The sequence below is a fragment of the Phycodurus eques genome, chromosome 21 (genome assembly GCF_024500275.1).
Source record: "Phycodurus eques isolate BA_2022a chromosome 21, UOR_Pequ_1.1, whole genome shotgun sequence".
Taxonomy (NCBI): domain Eukaryota; kingdom Metazoa; phylum Chordata; class Actinopteri; order Syngnathiformes; family Syngnathidae; genus Phycodurus; species Phycodurus eques.
Genome location: NC_084545.1, coordinates 8,318,608 through 8,343,678, shown reverse-complemented (window position 1 = coordinate 8,343,678; position 25,071 = coordinate 8,318,608). Strand labels below are relative to the sequence as shown.

Genomic DNA, 25,071 nt, shown 5'->3' with positions numbered 1-25,071 from the left:
ATGTTAATGTTTATAGCTAGTTGTTTATGTCTTGCTACGTTCTGGTTGAGATTTGGCAGTTTTGTACAGTAGCAGCTACACTTGAGGGTTGAGTTTTTTTGTATGTCATCTGGCAATCACTTTTCCTGAACAGTTGGCCTCATCTGTTTCCTTTAAAACCCTGAGTATGCATAAGCATGATAATTAGTTTTATGTAATACTGTATGAACCGCAGATGCCCTTAAATGACGGATGGTATCAGGCACTGCTGGACCCTGGCTGCCATTCTGGATCTGCTTGGATGTCATTCAGCCACAAGGCATGTAGTCCGAAGATAAACAGACTAGCGGCCACCGCTTTGAAAATACCAGCTTTCTGCTTAAGTTTTGTATACCATCAAGTTGTGTCTCTGCAGTGAGAAATTACCATCCAGATGGTCATGGGTCTAGTTTTAACCCTGCAGAGTTCATTATCTGACATAGTTTAGTCTCTTCACTTGTTCATGTTTCTCTGCGAAATCCCAGTTTTCATTCACTGGGTTAAATCCAAATTTTAGGCAAACTATCTATCTCCAAACACTAGGTAGCGATAACGCTCCTTCCCACTCGTTTGACGGTGGCGGTTCAACGAAGGCATGGAGCTTGTTGCTACTTTCTTCTTGGTCACTGGTACAAATCGAGTAGTTACAGGGATACATTTATAGATATAAATTGTTTACATTTCTACCATTAATTGCGAGTTCTAATGAAATATGAATAGATGTAAGGTAGATAGAGACCGACTATCAAATTCACAAAGTGACAGTTAAACTGGCGATGACTCAGCTTTCAGAGATGTTGTGGCTCCTCAGACACTCGGGTCAGACAGTCAGACTGTGTGTGGGCACTGGTCAGTGACAGCCAGCTCCGGGACAGGCTGTGGGTGGTGTTGCCAGTGATCAGCTCTGGCACGCTTTGCACATTTGGACAAATGCAGACATGCTGACATGCAGTGCAGCACGGTGAGGCAGTCTGCTTGTTATTGTCCTCTGTCTGCAGGCAAGTTGAACGTTGAAAGCACACTTTTTTCTTTTTTTTAATCACATTTGCTATTTTGGCACACTGCTACAAATGTTCACGTTTATTCATGTGCTCATAGCATCTTGTATGTATGAGTGTGGTCTACGAGATATGTATTCGTGTCACTGGCATTTACTGTATCTATGGAGACAAATAGCCTTGTGTCTGTGTTCTTGCATGTGTTTAATGTACTTACACGTATGTGTCCCAGACTTTATGGTTTGAGGAACATGGCCTATTTTCCTCAAGTTGTTCATGTAAGGTACTTGTGCTCTTTAAAGACCAAGATTCTTTTTTTTTTTTTTTTTTTTTTTTTTTTGCTGCATATTTTTGTGCAATTCTTCCTAAATCATCCTCAAAGGTCAATGTCTTCACACCATCATAGTGATCAAAGCCGTGAAAAACCCATAAATTTATTATGCACAGTTTAGACCATAGTATGATATTAAATGTCTTCCCTAATCACTGTTTGATGAAGACTAATTTTCATCATATTATTTGAATAGCTGCGCATTCACAATTTGAATGTATATAACTAGACTTTACACCGATCTGATCGGCTTGATCGTTATCGGCCGATAATTCACATTTTATGCTGATCGGCTTTGTCATAATTCGCCGATCCGATCCGCAAAATGCATTTACTCCGTGTCGCCGTGTACAGTATATTTGAATCCAAAAACTAGTTTATTTTTAGCCTTGTCGCATGTCTTTTGACGTAATATCTGACCTCCAATAAAGTTATTTATTAAAAAAAAAAAAAATACGTCGGCGGTGTGGGACAGACAACACATCTGAGACAGACAACACATAATGCCTGGATCAGACTACAAGACAAATTTTGTCTTTCACGGTTGCACTATGTCAGACTACTGCAATAAAATTTTGTTTTCCGATACCACTGCATCCTGTCTTTTACGATCACTAGGCTTTATCTGGTCAACTCAAACGCCACCGGATACACTGGTTAACATGGCGAGGACAACAACAATAGATCGCGCAAATGTATTGTGTGGGGGGGGGGGGGGGGAATTATAAAATAAGGAAAATCGTGTGGTAGTCATCACTGATGCTCAGGAGAGAGGATGTTCATTCGCGGATTGCTTGAGGTATGTTCACGTACTTTTAATACGATACAGCTCGCAAGCAGGCAACAAAACGTTCTGTAGCCTAGCAAGCTAGTGCTAGGACTAACAGTTGTAGGTAAACATGCCGGCGTGATGTCGAATCATGCTCTAAAGTTTCGGTGTGTGCGAAGTAATTTCATTACAGTAAAGTAATTTAATGACACTAAGTTAGCACCCATTATTTCTGTCATGTTGTAATGTTCGTTTGACCTGACTGAAAACGTAACCCTTTAAAAAACCTTTTTTTGCTGACTTTTGTGTGGAAGCATTTAACACATTCAGTGCCACTGACTTTAGAAGTCAAATATCCATGTTAACTGAGAGGGCTGGCACTGAATGAGTTAAGCACAGACACAGAGCCAAGCCACTGGGATGACTATATAGAGTGAAGCAATTATATCCAAATTATTTTGTGCATGTGATAATTATGTAAAAGAAAACATGCATTTTTTTCCCACAATTTAAATCATTTCTTGGGTCTCTGACATTCTTAAGTCAAAATAGGCAAAGCATAAAGAAATAGAAAACTAAACATCCTCTTAACACACTGGTTGAAACCACTCCTTCCAGGGGAGGGGCAGTTCTGTCACATGCCCTCTGTGACAATTATGTTACCATGACGACCAAATCTACTTGTTCTCACGTGAGGCAACACTTCACTCCGAGCTGCCGCATTAGACTTGCCAATTAGTTTGCGGATCCATACAAGTGTAGCATGCTGGGATCAGACGTGTATATACCCCCCCCCCCCCCCATTTTTGACAACTTTGTAGAACATTCAAGTGTTTTCCACTTGTCGTAAGCTGATGGTGATAATGCTATTGGCTAATGCTGCTCTGTGCTAACACTGTAGCTCTGTTTACATTTTGGCTTTGCATGATAGTGCTTCTGTGTTCAGTGTTCCCCTGCATATTCAAGATTTGCAACAGATGGCTTCCTCTATTCACAGATGGTTTTATGGATTTATTTTTTGCATATTCATAGTTGTTCCTTTAAAGACTCACATAATTACTGTTTTTGTTCCCTGGCCAAAGCCCTGTCTAGTATAAAAGTGTTTCCTTTGGCCCCATCTTGTGAGAGCTTGGTGCGAATGAACTATGTTGAAGTGAGATGCGGAACTTCCTTTAGTATTTGTTTTTATAATTTTTTTTGTATATATAAATAACTAAACGGAACGGTGGGCGACTGGTTAGAGCGTCAGCCTCACAGTTCTGAGGACCCGGGTTCAATCCCCGGCCCCGCCTGTGTGGAGTTTGCATGTTCTCCCCGTGCCTGCGTGGGTTTTCTCCGGGCACTCCGGTTTCCTCCCACATCCCAAAAACATGCATTAATTGGAGACTCTAAATTGCCCATAGGTGTGACTGTGAGTGTGAATGGTTGTTTGTTTCTATGTGCCCTGCGATTGGCGGGCAACCAGTTCAGGGTGCACCCCGCCTCCTGCCCGATGACAGGTGGGATACGCTCCAGCACGGCCGTGACCCTAGTGAGGAGACGCGGCTCAGAAAATGGACGGATGGATGGATATAAATAACTAGCTAACAAGATTTACTCAGTTATATAATTTTGCACTTGATAGCTGGAGGGCTCTCCACAGACCCACCTATTTGTATACAAAGTCAATTTTCTACATGTTCCCATTAATATTTTTTTTAACCATTTTGCCTCATCATCTGCTGTACTGAGTCACCAGTGTTCACATGAGACAGAGAAGCTTACCTTGCGTTGTGACACCTGTCCCCGTTTACATTTATGCCCCAATTAATGTGGTCTTTTGACTTGCGGCCTGTTTAACTCGTTCTGAGTTGGCCATACGTGAACGATAAATCAAGTGCAGTGACCTGGCAGCCTCGCACAGTCATACTACTTCATCTTGCTTCCGCATCCTATAGCAGCACCAGCCAATATGTGCTGCTCCTGCCTGCCTTTGACTGGTCCATGTGGTATTAATAGCATTCATAGTGTAGTTGTGCCCAGTGACTGTAACGAGGTGCCCTTTAATAAGACTTGTGGTTTAAGGGTCAGTGGTTCCACTTTATTTCCAGGCTAAGTAATATTTCTATTTCTGGAATCAATACTATATGGTGGGATTTTTTTGTTTTGTTTTTTGTTTTGTTTTTTAACTTGTACAGCCACTAGCAATCTGATGGACAGTAATCTGTTTGCTTGTTTCTGTGCTTCCATATATGTGTGTTTGTGCACACACAGGTACAGCATTGGAAAATGGAGAACAGCAAGCTCAGGGGGTGCAAAAACCTGGTAAGACAGAGCCCACAGTTCCCTCTGCCAACAGAGTTAGAACGCTACTGTCGCTCGATCATCTGCATATGCTAGTTATGGCCACATTTCTCTTTTCATTATGTCCAATTTACATTTTATGGGTGTTTGGTGTGTGAATATAGGCAAGGGGACCAAAATGCAAGAAATAAAAAAGCCAAACAGCTCAGCTGGAAATAAAAGTTGTCAATAGAACTGTTAATTCCATTTTAAAAAAGCGTAGACTGTTTAATTTAAGCACTCGTGATACAAAAAAATTGTACCAATGCAAGGTATATCATAACATATGAATACAAGTTGTTGTTTTTTATTAAAGATTGTTATGATTCTTAAAGGGGATATATTTTGCCAAACAATCTTTTTCTAGTATTTGGGATGTTATATTGGGGCTATGGTGAGACTGTAAACGTGAAATATTAATTAAAATCGTCCACGCATTCCTGAATCTCGGTCGTTTTTCTGCCAAGAGGCCTGAAATCAGGTCATGGAAATTTCTCAAGCTTTTCTACGTCGCTAGCGAAGCTTCTGCCTTCCCTTTCTGGTCCCAAGCCAGCGCTGTCAACATAACACGTGCTCTCACAAGTGGGTCTTCTTCACGGAGGCAACCAATCAGAGGAAAAGGGGCGGTCTTAGCTAAATATGGACAAAGCGGATACAAAAATGAGTCAAACAGAAGTAGCTGTCAGAGGGACCTTTTCTGGACACTTGTATGACAAAATCAAGGTAATTTTTGCAATGAAATTGACACTTTTCCAGTTTATATTAGAGAGTCACTCTATAGAGGTCTAATTAGCCAAAGTACGGAACCTAAAAATAATGCTACAACATTTAGTCAATTATAGCATTCGCTAGTTTAATTTTTATTCTGCATTAGTATCTCTCCGCCTCAAAGGTTTAAGTCAGGGTTGTCAAACTTATTGAAGATCAGGGGCCACATACAGCGTAATTTGATGTCAACTCAAATTGGCCAGACCAGTCAAATTAATCAAGTTTGTAACTCTAAAAATATAAAATAAAATTTGAAGAAAAACTTAAATTTACACTATATTACACAGCTCGGAAATGTTCAGTGTTCTAGCAGGCAACATGAACGGAATATCTGATTTCATTAAAATTCCTGTTTTGGCAAATGCCACGACCATGACAAATCAGTGCACTCCTGACAACCCCTTTGCGCCTTGCAGCCTCACTTTGCGGCCAGTTTATTCATGGTTTAACAAATTAGAATTAATAACAGGGACAACATATTCACATTGCAGCTTACTCTTGAGACCGTGAGCCTATTCGGAGACATAGATATACAGTAGATACCCTTATTAAACACTAAGCCATGTTGGCATGTTAAAAATAAACAAAAAACACTAATACACTATTAAGCTGAGCTTATTTTTGGTTTCGCGACCTCCTTTTTGCCTTATTCACATCCTGATTTTGGTGTATAAGGCTCCTGGGTGTCTCAGTAGGGATAAATATCGGCGACAGTGTTCTGCATGTTAAGTCGCCTGCCTGTGGTCTTTTGCTGCTTTGCATGGCATGAAGGAATGGGCAGCTTTTGTCTCCATGGTTACCAAGGTGTATATGTGCATGTGAAAGTCATTAATCAGACTTCACCAAGCCGATTCACATATTGTATGAGTGATATATGAGACTGGATTTAGTGTTTTAAAGTGAGGCACCTATAGTAGACAGGGCATCTGGCCTTGCCAACCTTGTCTAGATGCATTGAATCAATCCCTCATTATTTGCAGCAGACCCTAGGGATACGAATTGTTAGGGAATTGAGAATACAGCTGTGCATGTATGTATGCATGCTTGGAGATGCTGCATGTCACTGCTCAACGACATATTTGAAATATTTTATTCAAATCAAACATTCACCACAGATGTGCACAATGTACAGTACATACAGGTATATTGGATTTTTTTTTTGCATTTGTTGACAACTGAATTTGTGAAACCTGACTAATTGCTTTCTTTCCTTTTCCCCTGTATCCCTTATTTACTTACTTTCACATCAATGTTACTTTTTTGTATTCATCCTGGTTTCATATTATTTCTCTTGTTGAACATTTATTTCAATTGTTCTTTTTTTTCAACTGCTGCCATTACACATCTTTTACTTTGCTTCCCAATTCCTTTTTTTCTCTCTCTCCACAAATCCCTAATGTTTCAGAGGACTAGATCCCGCCTTCATCGCTACACTGACTGTCCATCAACTGTTTCTGCTTTGATGCATCTATTTCTCTCTGCAACATTTACACAAACACTATCTAATATCTATCCTATCGTGTCAATGTCTTCCTTTATTCAACAATGGGGGATAGTCTTGAGTTATACATCCACGATTACTACTGTAAATGTTTGCGTCTGAATAAACCGGCGCAAACTTGATTGCGCACACAAAGGCACGTGAAATGAGAGGCGGTGGGAGAATGTTTTTGCCCCTGTAAACATTTTTGTAATGCCAACCAAATTTATTTATATGTTGTCTATTGAGCAATGCAGCTTTGAAGCTTCTGAATGATCTAAGAGTTGCTTTGGAGCCAGTCACAAGAAGGAGTCATATCATATAAACAATTACAAAACTCCATTTAACGGTGCATATCTGCACGTGTGTGTGTTTTCAGCATACTGTGACAATTGGTGATCGCCTCTCCAAGTGCAGTTTCTGTGGGTTGACTGTCCCAAGTTTTAAACACAATGTTAGGCAGAATAAGCACATAGTTGTGCATACAATTGCCACCCCCTCAGGGCATGTTAAATTAACCAAAACATGGCTTTTATGTGGTTGCTGGCATCCCCAGGAGTTTCTGAGTAATTTAGTAATATGTTTGTTTGCCTCTTCCAATAACACTTCCACTTCCATCACTTCAAACTGGAAAACAAAAAAACTTAAATACGGGATACGAGCTGGCGCAATGTTTCATTTGCAAAACTCACCAAGAAGACTACAAAGCAGGCTGGAGTGTGAGCAAAATAAACTGGGAAATATGGTGATTTAGTTTGCTGGGAAGATTACAACTATTAACTCGAACACACACACACAATCTTTTAGAGTGAGTGGACACATAATTTAACACCTGCTATTTGGAATCTTATTAATTCAGGCCCATAATGTGCACACACAGAGTTTTGAGTAGTTGCCCAAACTTCAGCAAACACTGTTCCTCCAAATAATGTGTTGGAAAATTGTATATCAGGGTGTTTTGGACTCACAGTCAGTCTTACTTGAAGCTAAAACATATTTTTTTTGGGGGGGGGGGGGGGGGGGGTGTCTGTCAAGTCCTTGCCCAGTTTATTTCTTCCGTCTCCAGTGAAATGTTCTCTTGTCCATTTCACTCTCATCACCTAAAAGCAGGAGGGTTATTTGCAAATCAACGTCTGACACACGGAGACACACACAGTAGCCATATTCTTAGCTTCTACTTGCATAATCCTAACTAAACTATTGACCCTCAAAGTAATTTAACCACACACAGCATTTGTTCCCATGTGAACAAGCCATCCGCAATCAACCGGTATGAAATTTGGTTCCAGTAGTGGAAAAAGTCCTAACCAGACAAACTCACACACATGCACAACTACGCTCAAAGGCATGTCTGAAACCTTTCAAACTGATTCACCAATGCTGTGAGACTCATCTGTCATCACCCGGCAGGGAGGCTGTTTTTCCCTCACGCGTGTGTGCGTGTGTGTGTGTGTGTGTGTGTGTGTGTGTGTGTGTGTGTGTGTCTGACAGAGTATGTGTATATAAATATCCCCACTGACTGATTATTTATACTTCTGTCAACGTGTTAATTTTTTTTTAATGCTACTCATGCCTCTTGTGTTGATCACCTTTCCATAAATTGTCAGTTGCCTGAAGTTCTGGACTTCTTCCTTCCTTTGCACTAGTTTAATTAATAAACCAAATAAATTCTACTTTAATATACTGTCATTTGACAATCAGTAATGTGAAAATGTTTTAATAGAAGTTAGTTTTCAGTTTTTTAGCATTTATGTTGCATTTGTGTATGGTGTTTTTTTTCAGTAGATTTATGTCAACTATTCAGGACTTTTGTCTTAGTCATTCCTACATGAGTGTTTGCTCATTTTATTTTTTTTAGTCACTGTATTGACTCATTGCAATATTTTTTCTTAAATGTTATTGTAGTTGTTTGGCACTGGAAACTGGAAACAGCCTGGTAGATTTTCTAACTATATACTATACTCACTTGTCCATTCAGGTGTCATAATAATAACAATACAAGTATATTAATAATTATGATTAATTAATAATAAAGTTGATAATTTTGGAACACAGAATTCTTGGCCATTCAACTTAAAAAAGGGACCTGTGAAAAGGTTTTGGTTTAGTTCAAAGCTGTTGAGTTAACAAGCTTGTCATTCTCACTCAAGCCCTTTCAACATATATTTTTTTAAAAGCCTTGTTTCCACCAAGCGGTCACTTTGGTTTACCATTGTAAGGTTCTCATCTGTTAAACCCTAATCAGGTTTGAATGTTCTCCACCAGGAGTGGGGGGTGAAAAAAAAAAGAGCGAAATGAAACTGAAATCGTGGGGCTCTCGTGTTCCACGGTATTGTTTTTAAACAGCACTTTTTGGTTCCTCCCCATTCAATTTATTTTGTAAAATTTAAGAAGGACGACTCTCTGTCAACCAATCGACAGTTGTGTAACCTTAGTTCACAGACGCCCATCTTCAGGGAAAAAAACAAAACGGTTTATGATCAATGCCTGTTAATATTAAATTTAATCAATCGCAACTGGAAAACCAGTAGTGTCCAGTGCGATTGATTCAGTGCCCTGGGTTTACGATCAATATATTCAGACAAATTAGAATTTTTCACAAACTATGTTCAGTTCGCAAACAGTTAGAGCATCTCGTGCAGAATGCTCAGTTGTACTTTCGTTCACATACACATACGTATCTGTTGTTTGCTCTAAATTAGACAATTGTATGGTTCCCAAGGAAGTACAAAGTGCAAGTGATTGTGCTATTAGGAAACCCTGGAAAGTGCTGTGGTTCCGGTGGCGTCCAATGAGTTCTTGCTGGCGGGACTGAGCACCAAGCGTGCTCGCCCACACCCGGGTGCTTCGGTCGGGGGCCCCGGTATCTGCTCCTTGGTGGGGAACTATGCTGCAGGACACAAAGGTAACTTGGTTCTGGGGCTGGAACCGAGACACTGTGTTTCCTTTCAGTTTCATAGCAAAATTTGTTTTGGTTCACAAACATTTCAGTTCATGACCTGAGTCTCGGAACGAATTAAGTTGGGGTTTTTTAAAGGGTTTTGCTATATGTAGCTCTACATCCACAAGCTTACTGAAGCACACTAATGCGACCAGCACCATAACAAAAGTGCCGGTTTAGGTGGCTATTTTGGGACTCTGCCAACCCTACCGCTTGATGGAAATTAGGCTTTTCTTTAATATATTTATCTATACTGGTTGGCTGACCTGATTCCATTGTGAACCAAGCAGGTACCCCAAAACCTGGGCCTATGATAGCACTAAACAGCTGAGTCTTGAAAGACATGATTTGGAGACAAACACATTCCATCTGTATGTTAATATTACCAACTCATGTATGTATCAAAGTGAGTAAAACCCATCCTCTTTTGGTTTTATAGGTTATCTATCACAGAGCTTCCTAATACTCTCACCTGTCTCTGCCTGCATATTGTGCTAATAAACTAAAACCTAACACACTCACCTTGTCTTACTTTATTTATTTCTTCTTCTGACCAACCTGAAATAATCATTTTATCTAATGTCTGAACTGCTTATTGTTCCAATTCTATTTCCACCCTTGAAGCCTTTTCAGAAATTATACAGTAATATTTTCTTCTCAAAATACATATATATCGTCTTATAAAACAGAAGACTTTGTCCTCTTGGATTTGGAAAGAGTGGCATTGTACAATCTAAGAGGTGAATGATTACAGTGTGCCCCAATGAAATGTCTTTGAATGGGTCTGTGATTGCAAAACATATTCCTGTTATAATTTCATATTTTTTCCTTTGTGGCTCAAATGTTTCAAATTAAGTGTATTTTCTAAAATAAGTCAGCTCTTTAAAATGTTAAGGGTCTGTTTCAACTGATTGTAGTTCTTTAGCCAAAGAAAAAGAAAAGCGTATTAACTTAAGTCTTGTGTGATTTGCTGGGGTATTGCGCAACATGCTGATGTCGTGTTAAGCACCTGACATCATGCCTGACAGTCGTTCAGACGCCAAACTTGTGTGCGTCCAATTTGTACAACCTTATGTGCATTCATTAAGAGATTCCACTGAAGATAACTAGTCTAATTTTCTATTCAGTTATTTCAGAAATTGTCAAGCTAAACCAGTATTTATAAATGAGTTTTATAATCCTGCGATTGGCTGGCAACCGGTTCCGGGTGAACCCTGCCTCCCGCCCGAAGATAGCTGGGATAGGCTCCAGCAGTCTGCGACCCTAGTGAGGTTAAGCGGTAAAAGAAAATGGATGGATGGATGGATGGATGGATGGAGTTTTATAATCCCCTCAACTAACATAAAGAAGGTCTTGTAATTCTGGTCGCGTCAGAGATGCTCTGAGTAGCTGTTGCACCTTAGCATCAACAAAACGATCACATTGTCACTGGTGTTCACCTCTGACAGCATATGAGAGAGAGAGAGTTGTGATACAGTAGAAGCTAAGAAAGGAAGAGAGTGGTGTGAATTACATTGGTCTGGCACCTGTATTAGGCATGTACCAGGATGGAGGAATTGTACCATTTATTTGCCCAAGTATAGGGTATAGGGTGATGTATAGGGTTATGTAACTTTTTGGTTCAGCACGTCACCTGTATCGTTCAAACTTGAAGTGATTTCGTACAAATGCTGAATGAATCTCCCTGAAAACACGGAGGTTTAATCCCCAAGCTTGAGGGAGAAAAGCCTAAAGCCGCTTCTATTAAGTTGTCTCATTTGGCAGAATACTTTTCATCTATCTGAGCTTTTCACACGTGTGAATTGTGTGGGTTTAAACTGAAAAATCCTGGCCTTCTTTGTGGCTTTGTCTGTGTGTCCCAAAAATGTGTACAGAATTGATTAGCTCTGAGGTGAACGCTCAATGTGAAGCTCGAGAGAGGTTTTTGAGGATGAGATTTATTTATTTATTTTTCAGCAAGATAACGCACCACACAACCAACACATTGCCATTGTATAAGATTGTACATTGAGGAAATATTTCCATTGATAAATTTGTTTAATGGGCATACCCAAAATATTACATCTAAGCAAAAAAATAAAATAAAAACAATAGGCACCGTTTACTGAATTAAAATTTGCCATTAAGGTGTGTGCTTACATTGCTTAGCATTATCAGCAGTTGCTGGACCAGAACCGAACAGATGTTTTCAAAACAATTCACATGTATACTTTATGATTGCTCTGCAACATCCATAGTCAAACACAGTCTTTTCTGTGATGCTGGTCAAAAGTCAATTTGTTTGAATTTCAAAATATTGTTTCATGTAGTGCTCAAACAGTCGCCACTAAAAAGGCATTAATTGTAGCCAACTTAATATTGAGTCACAGTTTAACATTCCCAAGTGTCACATAAGTATACAGTAAGTATACATTTGCCAACCATATTAATATGTTGGAACAAAATGTGTAATTTTGTGAATTTACAGTAAAGCCTCTACCAGAAAGACATCCAAGCAAACCACACACACATCCAACGCAGCTTGCTTCTCGAGGAGAAGTGAGGTTTAATTCAAAGCAGTGTACTGTATTGTGAAGTTTCACACACTCACATTATTTTGCTTTTTAGGAAACACATTGGCTATGACAAGATCTCATCCTGGCACGCATGGTGCTAGAGGCATGTTACATGCTGTTTGCCAGTTTTTGTTAACGCTGTTGTCATAGGCTAGGATAGTATGCAATGCTTCTACCATGAAAGTGCATGCAAATAAAGTAAGACTGAACAGAAAATGATATTTAGGTCGGAAACTAGCAATTTAAGTGGGTAATCCTGCCATAACCATATCTATAACCCACTGTTTAGATGGCTCAATTAGCTCCCAAAATAACAGCATGGTCAACACCGCATTATGTAATTGTTGATTTGACAAGTTCACTCCCAGAAGATCTGACTTCAATGTGTACTCATGTTGTCACGATTAACTGACACTGCTAGCAGCAGCCAGCTTTTGTGCGCTATTGTGTCAAATGTCTGTAACCACAGGCATATCAGCTATGTAGGGTTCATTGTGTCATTTCTTGTCTCATTAAATCCCCTTTACCACACACACACACACACACACACACACACACCCGTGAAATATTTATTTACAATAGCAAATTCCTTCATCCACTTGTGCACTGCTTCTTTGGGTTTGGTAAAGGTATGTGATCAATTATCAATAGTGTCATTCTAGTTTAGAATTCATTTAATGTAGGGGTGATTCATTAACTGTACTTAAACCTTATGTGCCTTAAGAGTAGGAGCTCCAAAAAGGTTGAGCTAAATTTGGCCAGATTAAATATAATTAGGCCAAGCTTTGATTTCTAAAACCAACAGGTAAACACTTTGCTTTACGGTGTTCTTAGACATGATGGGATCTGAGTGCAGTATGTTTTGTTTGGAGTCATTGTCTTGTTGAAACACGATCAGGCAAATTTCCTTTTCGGCACAACACAACGTGACCTCGTCTAGTATTCTGATGTATTCAAAGTGATCCATGATCCCTGGTAGGCATAACACCATCGTATGATGTGCGCACCACCGTGCTTCACTATTTGGATCACTGATGTCAATCTCAAATGGGTGTGATGGTTCATTTACCATATGATCCTAATTAAAGGAAAATTACTGAAGGAGATTGTTCCACAATATTAAGCAAGTCACAGTTTTCTTCAGTTTTCCTTCCCAGTGAAAAATTAACACTTTTGAGCCACAGCTGGACTATGCTGTCTGAAACACTACCAGGTCAAAGCAAAAAGGTATTTAGAGCTTTTAACTCTGCCCCCTTCATCAAGATAACAAAAGCCATACTCGCCATTGTTTTCCCAGTACCGCAGGAAGAGTAAGCGGACGCTCATTTTCTGTAAAAAAGGGAAAGAAGTAAAAAAATGAATTGCCCACCCATACTCTATAGGGTATAAATTAAGAGACTGACTTGGCCAGTCTGTGTTTGGGGTCATTGCCTGGCTGCACGATGAAGGCTCGCCCGATCGTTTGATCGCATCTTTTCTTTAAATTTCTGCAGACTTCTGAATTCATTTTGCTGCTGTATTCATTTGTTACAGCAATGAATATCAGTGATCCCGTCCCAAAACAAGACATACATGGCCAAGCCATGACATTGCCAATATGTTCCACAGATGAGCTTGTACAGTATGTTTACGATCATGAGGAGATCCTTTTTTTCTTCAAACTTTAGCCTTTCCATCACTTTAATAATCAGTACATAAAAGTCTCCCCAAATTTGTTTGGGCTTGTATTTGCACTTTTCAGCAAATTCTAATCTGGCCTTATTCTTCTTGCTAATGAGTGGTTTGCATTTTACTCATTGTATCTTTAGTCATTCAGTATTCTGCCCTCTTTTTATTGATACCTCTGCTCTTGCCCTCTTGAGGCTCTTGCAGATGTCACTAATAATTGATTTTGGGGCTTTGCAGCAGTCAACTGTCTTTGTTTTCCCTGGTGCACCCCTTAAACATATGTTACTTTGTACACCAGGGGTTTCTTTCTTCTTGAGGGTATTCCAAATGGTTTCACTGCTATGGCCAATATTTATAGTTGTGTGTGATTGCACAATTGCTTCTTTTTCACTAATTGGCAGCTCGCTGATTTCCATGTTGATTACACCTAGTTAGTATAAACTGGTACTGTAGTCTACACAGGTGATTCACAAATCTGAAACTGAGCATAGACAGTCAGCCGTATTTATTGTTTGAATAATCTATGTAATAGAACAGATATAGGCAACAAAACATCCTTGTTAATCACGTTGCAATAGTTTTGCTTGTATTAAAAATGTGACTTCACACAAACATTCTATCGTCCAGGTTGTGTATCCGATCCAAATGTAAAAGTTGAAATATTGATCTCTTCATCTTTTGATGTGAAGCCCAAATGTTTTCAGTCTACAACAACAAAAAATTAATCTGCCTTACTGTTCCAATACTTATAGATGTGAGTTTATGTGCGAACACACCCATGTACCGGAAAAAAAGAAGGCTTAGGACTCCATATGAATGATGTTGAAGAGTGAATTCTGTACGATGTTGAGGAGTGAATTCTTTACAGGTACCAGCATCCAGGTAATGGTTGACATAAAGTAAGGATAAGTAGCTGTTGATTCAAAGTGATTCTTGCTACAGGATGACATTATCAAATGAACAGGAGAGTGTATAGTTGTCATCTTAAAAGAATTGCAGTCTGTCCCTTTGATGAAGCGTCACAGTTTGCCTGTGGTGGTGTGGCAACCCTGACACAAGGGCCAAGGCAAGAGCAGGGTGAGACTGAGGTCAGATGGAGGACATTCAACTATCCTGCTGGCTTATCCCTGATTATATTCTTCTGGTAATACTAACCACTGGGCACCCTCCTGAATCTGGGATGGAAATGGTTTGAATCCTTCCTGGGTTTGGTATACTGTGTCTATGGGGAAATATGCAATTTTATTATTAATTTGGTATATTCAAAAATCATTGTTATTTCGTATGTTAGCAGACCACATCCTTGTTTAATGAGGATTAGCTAAATGACAGGTCTGTACACTTGTCAATTTGTGGTCAGCGAAAGGTTTCATCAAGACTTAAAGCATTTGTGGTCTGTTGTATTTGTCTGTTTCTTTATCCGTTTGATAGTTAGCAGGATTTATGTTTCTATCATTTGCTTTCTGGGACAGTGGGAATGGTTTCATTGTGACTCAAATGCAAAAGAATGTGATGAAATAAAATTCCTCATCTGAATTTTCATCCACAATTGGCAAATTTTGGATTCTTCCATCCTCTCCATGTAGTTTCATAGAAATGGATTGTGTAGATTTTGCGAAGTTCTGCTAATTATAAATCTAACGAACCAACCAAAACATAGTGATTAAAACAAGACTCTACCTCTCAAATTTCCGGTTGTCATAAATTAATAAGGACTTCACTATTGCATACCAATAAGCTAACTTCAGCAAAGAACCGTAACACCCATAAACTCCAATTTAGTGAATAACATTGGGATCTTGAGTCGTGTGCATGGCGGATGTGTATACAATATGAAACACTATACGAACAGCTGCCTGAGTTCTTTCCACAACTGAAAGGCAACTCCCTGATTTACCCTTGCTTTGTCTCAGGGTCTGTCCAATTCCATCTTTTGTTCTTCCTTCGCTCTGCTTCTTGCAAACAAGAGATGGGATTTTTATTTTCCAGAGGTGTATACTCAGGGGCTGGCCGCTATGAGTGTTCCCGCGAGTGCACGGCAAATGATTGGGATCTCGTCGATCAGGCCTTCTTTCTCTGATTCATTGTTTTTCCTCTGGCGCTGTGTTTTCTTAAAAAGCCAGAGAAGGATGATTCCCCAAATCCCCCCCACAGATCATTTTACTAATGTACTCCTGTCAGGTCATACTGACAGTTTTAACAAATATTATTACAAACTCCCCTGACATTATTACAAACTCCCCTGACTGAAAAAAAAGAGACAATTTGTCCAGTTGGCCCTGACTGTCCTTACAGCGTGGCTTAGCGTGATGTCAGCAAGTCAGACAGCTCAGCATCCGCTTGCTTCCTGCCATCTTTCCACTTCAACAATTTCATGAGACACATTGTTGACTGTACTCTTGGAAAATAATTTTTTATGTCTTCCCAGAAAGACTCTCAAACATGCGCACGTTCCTTTGAAAGCTAGAGGATACACTTTCTTGCCCCCATGTTTCATAATAAATCAGTGACCCTGTCCAATAAGCTTCTTGCCTTTTGTTGAGCCAAACAATAAGCCCCTTTCCATGGCTCCTTTGCATGTCTGTATGTGGAAGTGTTTGTGACTTTGGTTGGCATCCTGTCTGTTCGCTTCACTGTCATCCTGTGGATGCTGCTGGGAGAGGATTGCCATTGGCGCCTCCCTCCTTCTCTCTTGTGCCCTCCTCCCATCATGTACGCCCTTCCTGCAGATTCTCATTCTTAAGATCCCCAATAACATGTTGTTATGGTAGTTTAGTCTACTTCATCATTCTCACTATCCCGTTCTTTTCTTTCCAACCATGTCTTTCTTCCGTCCTCTGCCCCTGACAGTCAAATCGATCATCTAGCATTATGGAATCAACTAGTCAGGGCTCTGATCCTGCACTCCATTTAGGACCAATGGATGGAGACTGGATAGGGTTGAGTTTACTAGTCAGGAAGGCAAGGGGAGGTACTAATGGCCACGACCCGGGACGTCACACCCAACCCAGACGCCCTGACTGCAATCGCACTCTTGTTTTTGTGTGTGCGTTTGTGTGTGTGCATGCGACTGGGGGTTCAACGTGTTAGTGGCTCAGACAGCTGAGGCTGCAGTGGAGACTAAGACAAAGGCACTCACCCGCATATAAGAAATATCCCTGAACAATCAGTTAAATGGAACAGGGACATCATTTGGGAGACCATTTGCCAGGTGAGCGTTTGGGTACAGAATCAACTATTTCTGACGGTTGATATTTTGTAAATGCCTTAACAACCAGTGTGCGTTTGGACGAACGCATGCTCTCTACAACAACACTTAAACCAATGTTGTTGTCTGTGTTACTGCAGGTTTTAAACTGACCACAGGGGGGCAGACATCAATGTCGTCACTCCCAGAACATCGGGGAGAGGCGCAGCCACACAAACTTGACCACCAACAGTTCTTGGCAGCAGACTTCTTATCAGGTATGAAAGGAAGAATCTTTTTCTTTCTCAGTGTGTGAGAAATAGTATAATCCTATACTAATGGAGATCATTTCTGTATACCTGTTGTCCCTTGTAAATAACATCGAATATACCAAAGTTTCAGAACTGTAATACCCTCACTAAAAGCAGCAGTTAGGAACTTGGGACAATATTTGAGATGTTTTTTTATTTATTTTACCTGTGTTACATGCAAACAGGGTTGTGCTCCTGAGCTTAGGTCATTGTGCGCGTTGTTCATAGGCACATCAGCAGTGCTAAGGAGGCAAACTGGTATTGGTATACTGTCAACACGTCCTGATATCCACATGACAGGTCCTTAGTGCTGAGGTGGTGTCAAAGCTAACAGCTTCTTTGCTTTCAGCAAAATATTGAAAAAGATTTGACTTCAACAGTATCTTCCTCCGTCAAGAGTTTTTTCCTCCATAAATTCAAATCCTCAAATGGTCTTGATTAAACCTTTGGGGATTCTTGTCATGTATGACAGAATCTACTAGTTACAGCATTCAACCAACTGTAACTGCTTCTGTATCTCCAAGTCCCCCAAATCCCTGTTTATAAATGGTTGTTTAGTGATAGATTGTAAGTTTAAACAATGGTATCCAAGGATATATATTTTTTTCCTTTCCTCTTGTATTTCCATCATCCCTGTCGAACGTTGCTCATCCATGAAAAACTGTAAGTTTCTCATCTACAACCAGGGCTAGTTGATATGGCCCAAAATTCATATCCTGGAGTTTTTGGACTGAATGGTAATAATAAGTCAATATACATACTTTTATTACCTAATTTGTAACATGTTAAAATTTAAGTCAAAAGAGCATGTAAGATGTAAGATTCATATGCAGTTGCCCATCAAACACATATTGACGGTTGAATACAATGAAACAATACCACTTCTTTGTTTTTAACAATAACAGTGATGGAGTGCAATTCCAGGTTTTCCTTTCCTGTAAGTTATTCAGTAATGTAAATAACAGTACAAATCCAAACAACAAAATATTTATTGCGTAACAAAATATTACAGAAGATAACAGCCTAATACTTAAAAAGTAAATAAATAGTTGCCTGCTGTTATACTCTTTATCAATAATAAAACATTTACATACTTAGTCTCTCCTTGAGCCGTCACCTTATCGTGGTGGAGGGGTTTGTGTGTCCCAATGATCCTAGGAGGCAAGTTGTCTGGGGCTTCACGCCCCTGGTAGGGTCACCCATGGCAAACAGGTCCTAGGGGAGGGACCAGACAAAGCACGGTTCCAAAAACCCCTATGAAGAATAACTCAAATGGATCTAGTTGTCCCTTGCCCGGACGCGGGTCACGGGGGCCCCCCTCTGGAGCCAGGTCTGGAGGTGGGGGTCAAAGCAAGCGCCTGGTGGCCGGGCCCAAGCGCCTGGTGGCCGGGCCTACACCCATGGGTAGCCCGAAAGGGTAACATGGGTCCCCATTCCCTTGGGCTCACCACCTGTGGGAGGGGCCATAGGGGTCGGAACGAGAGGGTAGCCTCCCCCAGCCTCTGGGTGGGGGGACGGGTCCTGACTATTGTTTGTGCCGATGCACCAAACAGCAGTTCAGAGTACCCACCCTTTTTGGAGTCCTCGGAGGGGGTGCTGGAGAGGGCTCCCGCTGGGGACTCCATCGTTCTGCTGGGGGACGTCAATGCTCACGTGGGCAATGACAGTGAGACCTGGAAGGGCGTGATTGGGAGGAACGGACCCACCGATCAGAACCCGAGTGGTGTTCTGTTATTGGACTTCTGTGCTCACCATGGATTGTCCATAACGAACACCATGTTCAAGCATAAAGGTGTCCACACGTACACTTGGCACCAGGGCACCCTAGGTCGCCCTTCGATGATCGACTTTGTGGCCGTGTCATCGGACTTGCGGCCGCATGTCTTGGACACTTGGGTGAAGAGAGAGCTATCAACTGATCACCTCCCTGGTGAGGTGTTCCGGGCACGTCCCACCGGGAGGAGACCACGGGGGCGACCCAGGATATGCTGGAGAGACTAAGTCTGTCGGCTTGCCTGGGAACGCCTCGGGATCCCCTCGGAAGAGCTGGAGGAAGTGGCTGTGGAGAGGGAAGTCTGAGCTTCCCTGCTAAAGCTACTTCCCCCGCGACCCGACCTCTGATAAGCTATTTACCAGAGTAGCTGTTAAGCTGCACTAGTTTATGATGCCCAGGTCTAGCAGGACTAGACACACATGCGAGCGTACATCGTAAGTTGGCACTCCACCAACCTGGGTCAACAAGCTCAAAATGCTTTGCTTTATTTATACACACTTCGTGATGTTTATTTTGAAGATGTTTTACTAACCACTATAAAAAAATTTTATTTTCCAAACCCTTCAGACAACAAATAGTCAGGTGTAATTGGAGCTCACTTTGTTTACCAAGATCCACCCTGCTCCTCTTCTGATTGGTTATACATATCCATGGGCTGGGGAGGTGGTACTGAATCCAGTATCACTTACACAGATATAAATGGTATTATCTCTCATATATGGCGAAAATATATATATCGTAAAAACTCCATAACGCCGAGCCCAAACCATTATACCCATCTTTTTTATAACATTGCTAATGTTATTCCTTTGGCTTTTCCTCCCTCTTTCTTCCCCTCCCTTCCTTTTACTCTTCCCCCTCTCTTTTTGTTCTTATGACTTCCTCCTGATGGTTTACCCTTTCCTGTCAGCCTCTATGGGAGGTTATTCAGACCCCCTCACCTCCCTTTTCAATCCTGTCAAAATGATGCATTCAAGCCTGACGGGAGTATTTTCAGGTATATGACAAGTTTTTCTCAGAATTTGTCATTGTTAGCCATACTTAAACTGCAAGAAAAACCAACATAGAGAATGATGGCAACATTAACAATGACTGTGTACAGTTACTGTATATCGTCTCCTCATTCACCATTGACAGTTATGACCTTACTTTCCGCAACAGCTTTGTGTTTCATCCAAACCTACCTCATTTATCATTTTGACTTACAAATATTGAGCTCTGAATTGCAAAGAAGAGTCTTTACACCTCTCCAGAATAATGAAATTCAATAACAAAAAACAATGTGGGATTTTTTTATGGTGTTTCAATGTCTGAACCGCAACGTACCAGGGGAGGACTGTCATCATCACCATATTTTCATCCACATTTAGAAGAAGCATGATATATTATGATACTTTATGTTGTGACACTAACCAGAATTGTAAACCATCAACATTCTAATATAAATCCACCCTAACATGCAACCTTGTATTAGTACCCTGATTAGTGCCACTTTTCACATCACATTGCTTTCTCATAACTATAATTAAATCTCATTAAGTTTGTCATTTTTATAATCACGCAAATGCAGTGGTTAATACTAATCAGAATCATCTTTATTTGCCAAGTATGTCCAAAAACACACAAGGAATTTGTCTCCAGTAGTTGGATCCGCTCTCGTACGACAACAGACAGTCAATTTACAGAACACTTTGGAGACAGAATGACATTGACAAAAAAACAGTCACTGAGCAGTAAAGGGAGTAGGTTAAAGGTAATCAGATAATTGGCTTGTGGGGGGAGGCATACAGTACAAACACACACGCAATCACACACATTATATGATATGAGGCCGAGTTATGCCTTTCACAATGCCAACCTCTACATACTCGGATATCACTGTTGTTTTGATGAGACCTGGCATCCCCGGGCCCCTGAATTACTGCTCCAGGCTTCAACACACATACACTTGACATTTTGTACAAGATAGTAACCAGAAGAGGCTTTATCGCATTAAGCACATATTTACATCTTTTCTTTGGTAACTCTTGTTCCTCAGGTTTCTCCCAGCCTGCAGGCCCAGGGTTGAATATAGAGGTGGGGACTGCTGCTCTCACTGCAGAGAAGTCTCCAAGTATCGCTGATCCTCTGCAGCCCGCACCCTCAGCAGGGTCAGAGGCCCCTAAAGTGCCCCACACCCCCATGCTGCCTGAACCACAAGCTCCTCGCAGCCCCCTGGATCTGTCAGCAGGTAACACATGCAGATTTACTCGCATGTCATAGACATTTAGTGTTTGCTTGGCTCGCAAGATGAACCTCCTCCTCCTTAAGAATGCTTTATCTCAAAAGAGCGGTATTGTAATAACGCCCAATTTTTAACAGTGGCCAAAAGGTATGAATACTATGTTTATCATTGATTGTATTTGGTTTGAGTTTTTAAAACAGTTCATTTATATTGCTTAAGTGAAGCTAATAACGCAATGAGAGTATGTGAAGTATTTTGCAGCCTAGGTTCCACACTAAATTACTCTCTCGCTGTTGATATGCTGTATATTCCCAGATAAAGAGGTGAGTTGTTTATAGTGCAATTAATAAACTCTGAATTCCGTTTAGATCCAAATTCCCTCACCAGATGAAAATATCAGATACTTAATGCATTCTATGTTCCATTATTCCCCAGTAAACAGTATTGTATATGTGAGTTTAATAACTAAATTGATTTAAAATAAGTATAGACATTTGGAATAATTGTAATTTCATTACATTCTGCCATTTAGTATAAATGATGACCTTCATGTCTCGCATTCTTAGTATGGGTTTTTTCTAAAATGTATCATAACAAACATGTCTGCTGTTGTTTGCTGCACTGGAGGCATTACCCAGATCAGCTGTCTGTCTTCTTTTCGAGCGCTTCTTCCTCTTGCACGCATACCAGTTCAGATCAGATTTAATCATCGGGCTTGAGGTCGATTCATATCTGATGCTGTCATGAATACAGTGGCCAACTTTGCAATAGCCTCTAGTACTGCCTCCATGTATTTGTGTGCTTGGTGATGTGTTTGTATTTATTCTACATAGGAGAGCTTTCTGCGCTATAATTGCTGTCCTGCTGCAGGCTTCTATGCTAAATATCCATAAACTTTATTTCAAGGTCCCCTTTCAGGAATTAATGCCAGACTCCTCCACAGCATCGTCCGACTTTATCTCATGGGCACCTAGCACCTGCATTTGTCATTTCTACTGAGATTTCATGGTTTGGGATTGTGATTTAAGGATACAGACAAACTCCTTGGTAGTAGAAATTGACAGATTGTGACGCATTATCGTGGCAAGCACACCAGATTATGTAGAAAATATTATATATATTATATTATATGTTGAGATACTTCAACCATGTTTGACTGTTGTTATACAGTTAAGTGAAATACACCAACAGAAATGCATTGCTGCAGAAATGGAATACACTGAAATGGAGTGTGATAAAGGTACACTAACTTCATCAAAAAGGGGTCAAATGACAACCCTTAGTTTAATCTTTCCATTCATCTTAACTCATCTTCTTATCAAGACGCTTTGGACAGTTCTGTCTTCAACTTTGTAATGATCAGTTTGTGGAAGCCCTTTTCAGTTTTTCTTTTTTTATTTACAAGTCCTGTAGCTGTCATTGCTGTGTCCCACTAACATTGTCTATTTAGTGAACTTTGAAAAAGATCCCTAGCAATTTAAACAAAACTTACAGGTTTGCCACTGGTTTGCCACAGTTAGATTTTCCAAAACATTTACTTATTTAAGAAAAAAAAAGTGTTTGAAATATTAAGTGAGTAAAGTGTCATATTTGAAGCCATAAGCTAAGCTAAAAATTCTATTTTAAGTAGCCATACTAGGTTTATCCCATTGGACGCTGTTTAAAATGTCTTATGAGTATTGACAGGCAAATGTCCCTTCTAAATTGCTGCTGTGTCCTCTGAAAATGTTTAACTTGTACTCCATTTTCCCTAGCTGTGAGACACTTCTTTTCCATGTTGTTCTTTATTTTAATGAGGTTGTGTAAAACATGATTTAAGTCCCACTGAAGATTCCTCAGCTACTCCCAATTATAGTGCACAGGCAGCAGAATTCTATAGGCTTATTCTTGAATTTACGGCCCTCCAGAGAGTCTGTGTAAAGTATGGGCCCGGACAGGTGCCCCACTTATTGGTATTAAATAAATGTGTATATATGTCTGTGTGCACTGGAGCTAAAAGTAACTAAAACTAGTTCAACTTCACATGTTCCATTTTTATATGATTTAAAAAGAAATGCTATTTGATGTTCATGATTGTCAAATGTAGAAACAATGCCCCAAGTATGGAATGAACCAAGTAAAATGAATTATATTCGAAGATATTTCAATAAAAAGCACGTTTGAACGCTTTATATAGCAATTTATAACTGTAGAATTTTTCTGTTTACTGAAGTTTATTTTCACCCCGACCCTAACAACCCCAACCTTAAACTCTTCCCTCTCCACCCACAACAAGGTGCCTTAGGTGACTGCTGGCCAGACCCGACTGGCTGCCTATCAACAGACCTCCCTTTCACCCCCAGTGTCACCTCTGTCATCAGTCGCCATGCTAACAATCTCGCAATGATTCGTGACGACCCACCTAAGACCTGGCCCAGCAGAGAAAGCACCGCGTATGCCGGAGGTGACGAAAGGGACGGAGAGGAATCAGACAGAAAACAGAAGAAAAAGAAGAAAAGGAGACAGAAAGAGGAGGGCTCTTATGAACACTTCGAAAGCAAGGGTCACCTTGAAGTGCAGTCACAGGGAGAAAGCATTCCCTCGGAAGAATTGTTCTACCAAAGGACTGAACCGAAACGAGATAGTGGAGACGGTGGATGGGAGGAACAAATTTGGAAAAGCGGAGGACGAGGTAAGAAGGGCAAGAGCAGGAAGAAGATTCCTGAAGAGTGGGAAGTGTCTCCAGAGCCATTTGCCACATCATCCACAGGTAAAATCACCCAAGAGGTTATGAAGGACCTTGGAAGTTCAGCTCCAACAACCATGGAAGTCTCCTTTGCTGACATAAATACAAACCAGACCCCCTGGAAACAGGAGAACTTCACAGAGGAAGGTCGAGTGCCTTCTCCACTATCCCATGATATATTAGCTCCTGCAACAGTTTCCATCAGCCCACTCGTCTTGAACAGCGAGCTGAAAGCTACAGCAGCTCCATTTACGATGCCCTCCTCTACCAATGCTGGCCCAGTTGACTCCTTCCCCATGGCTGCTAATCCCAGTGAATCGTTTGAAGTGCTAATTGACACTGAAAATGCTGGCTTTGGTGACATGGTTGACAGTGGGATGTTTGACAACACGAGTTCCTTCCAAGAGCCTGTTGTGCAAGTCATATCTGAGTTAGATACTTCTGCTTTTAGCCCTTCTTCCCAGCCAGGCTTGGCCCTTTCCCCAAACAGCGAGGTGTTAGCATCAGCTCCACCCCTTTCACCGTCAGATGCTTCATGGCTCCTGAACAACTCCCACACTAGCAGCAACAGTGAGCCATTTGACTTCAGTGACATGAGCCCTTCCAGTCATTCTATACCCATAAACCTGGTATTTGACACCCCTTGCCCAGCCCCACTCCGCTCCCCCAAAACCACAGCACAGGAATGCCAAACCAAAGAGCACAAAAATGAGCAGTCGGAAAAGAAGCAATCCAAGAAGTCTCGTTCGTCATCATCTTCCTCTGTTAAGAGTCCCACCTCCTCAGAGGCAAAGAAATTCACTCCTAAAGAATCTCCAAGTGTCAGTCCCTCTTCCTCCCCATCAGTCATCTCTCTTGGAATTCCAGCATCTGGCCTTAACCCTGCAGCAAAGCCCTTCTTTCCCAGCTTTGCTGATACCGTGGAACAACCAAGTGTGGTTTCCCCCATCATCGAAGGTTGGTTGTGGATGAAATACTGTAGCAGTTCATTATAGAGTAC

The 25,071-nt window shown here is 40.8% G+C and overlaps 1 protein-coding gene across 7 annotated transcripts in view; it reads left to right on the top strand.

The window, feature by feature from the left end:
• The window catches only part of LOC133396859 (microtubule-associated protein 4), a 73,096-nt gene that overhangs the window by 16,592 nt on the left and 31,433 nt on the right, over window positions 1-25,071 (top strand). For 4 of the 7 annotated variants that reach the window (XM_061667127.1, XM_061667130.1, XM_061667131.1 and 1 more), the window contains exons 3-6: window positions 4,370-4,420; window positions 17,199-17,315; window positions 21,161-21,352; window positions 23,622-25,028. In XM_061667127.1, coding sequence (XP_061523111.1) covers window positions 4,370-4,420; window positions 17,199-17,315; window positions 21,161-21,352; window positions 23,622-25,028 — 1,767 coding nt within the window. Of the gene's footprint in view, window positions 1-4,369; window positions 4,421-16,698; window positions 17,062-17,198; window positions 17,316-21,160; window positions 21,353-23,621; window positions 25,029-25,071 lie in introns of those variants that run through there. The other 3 variants (XM_061667132.1, XM_061667129.1, XM_061667133.1) reach the window with 3 other exon arrangements.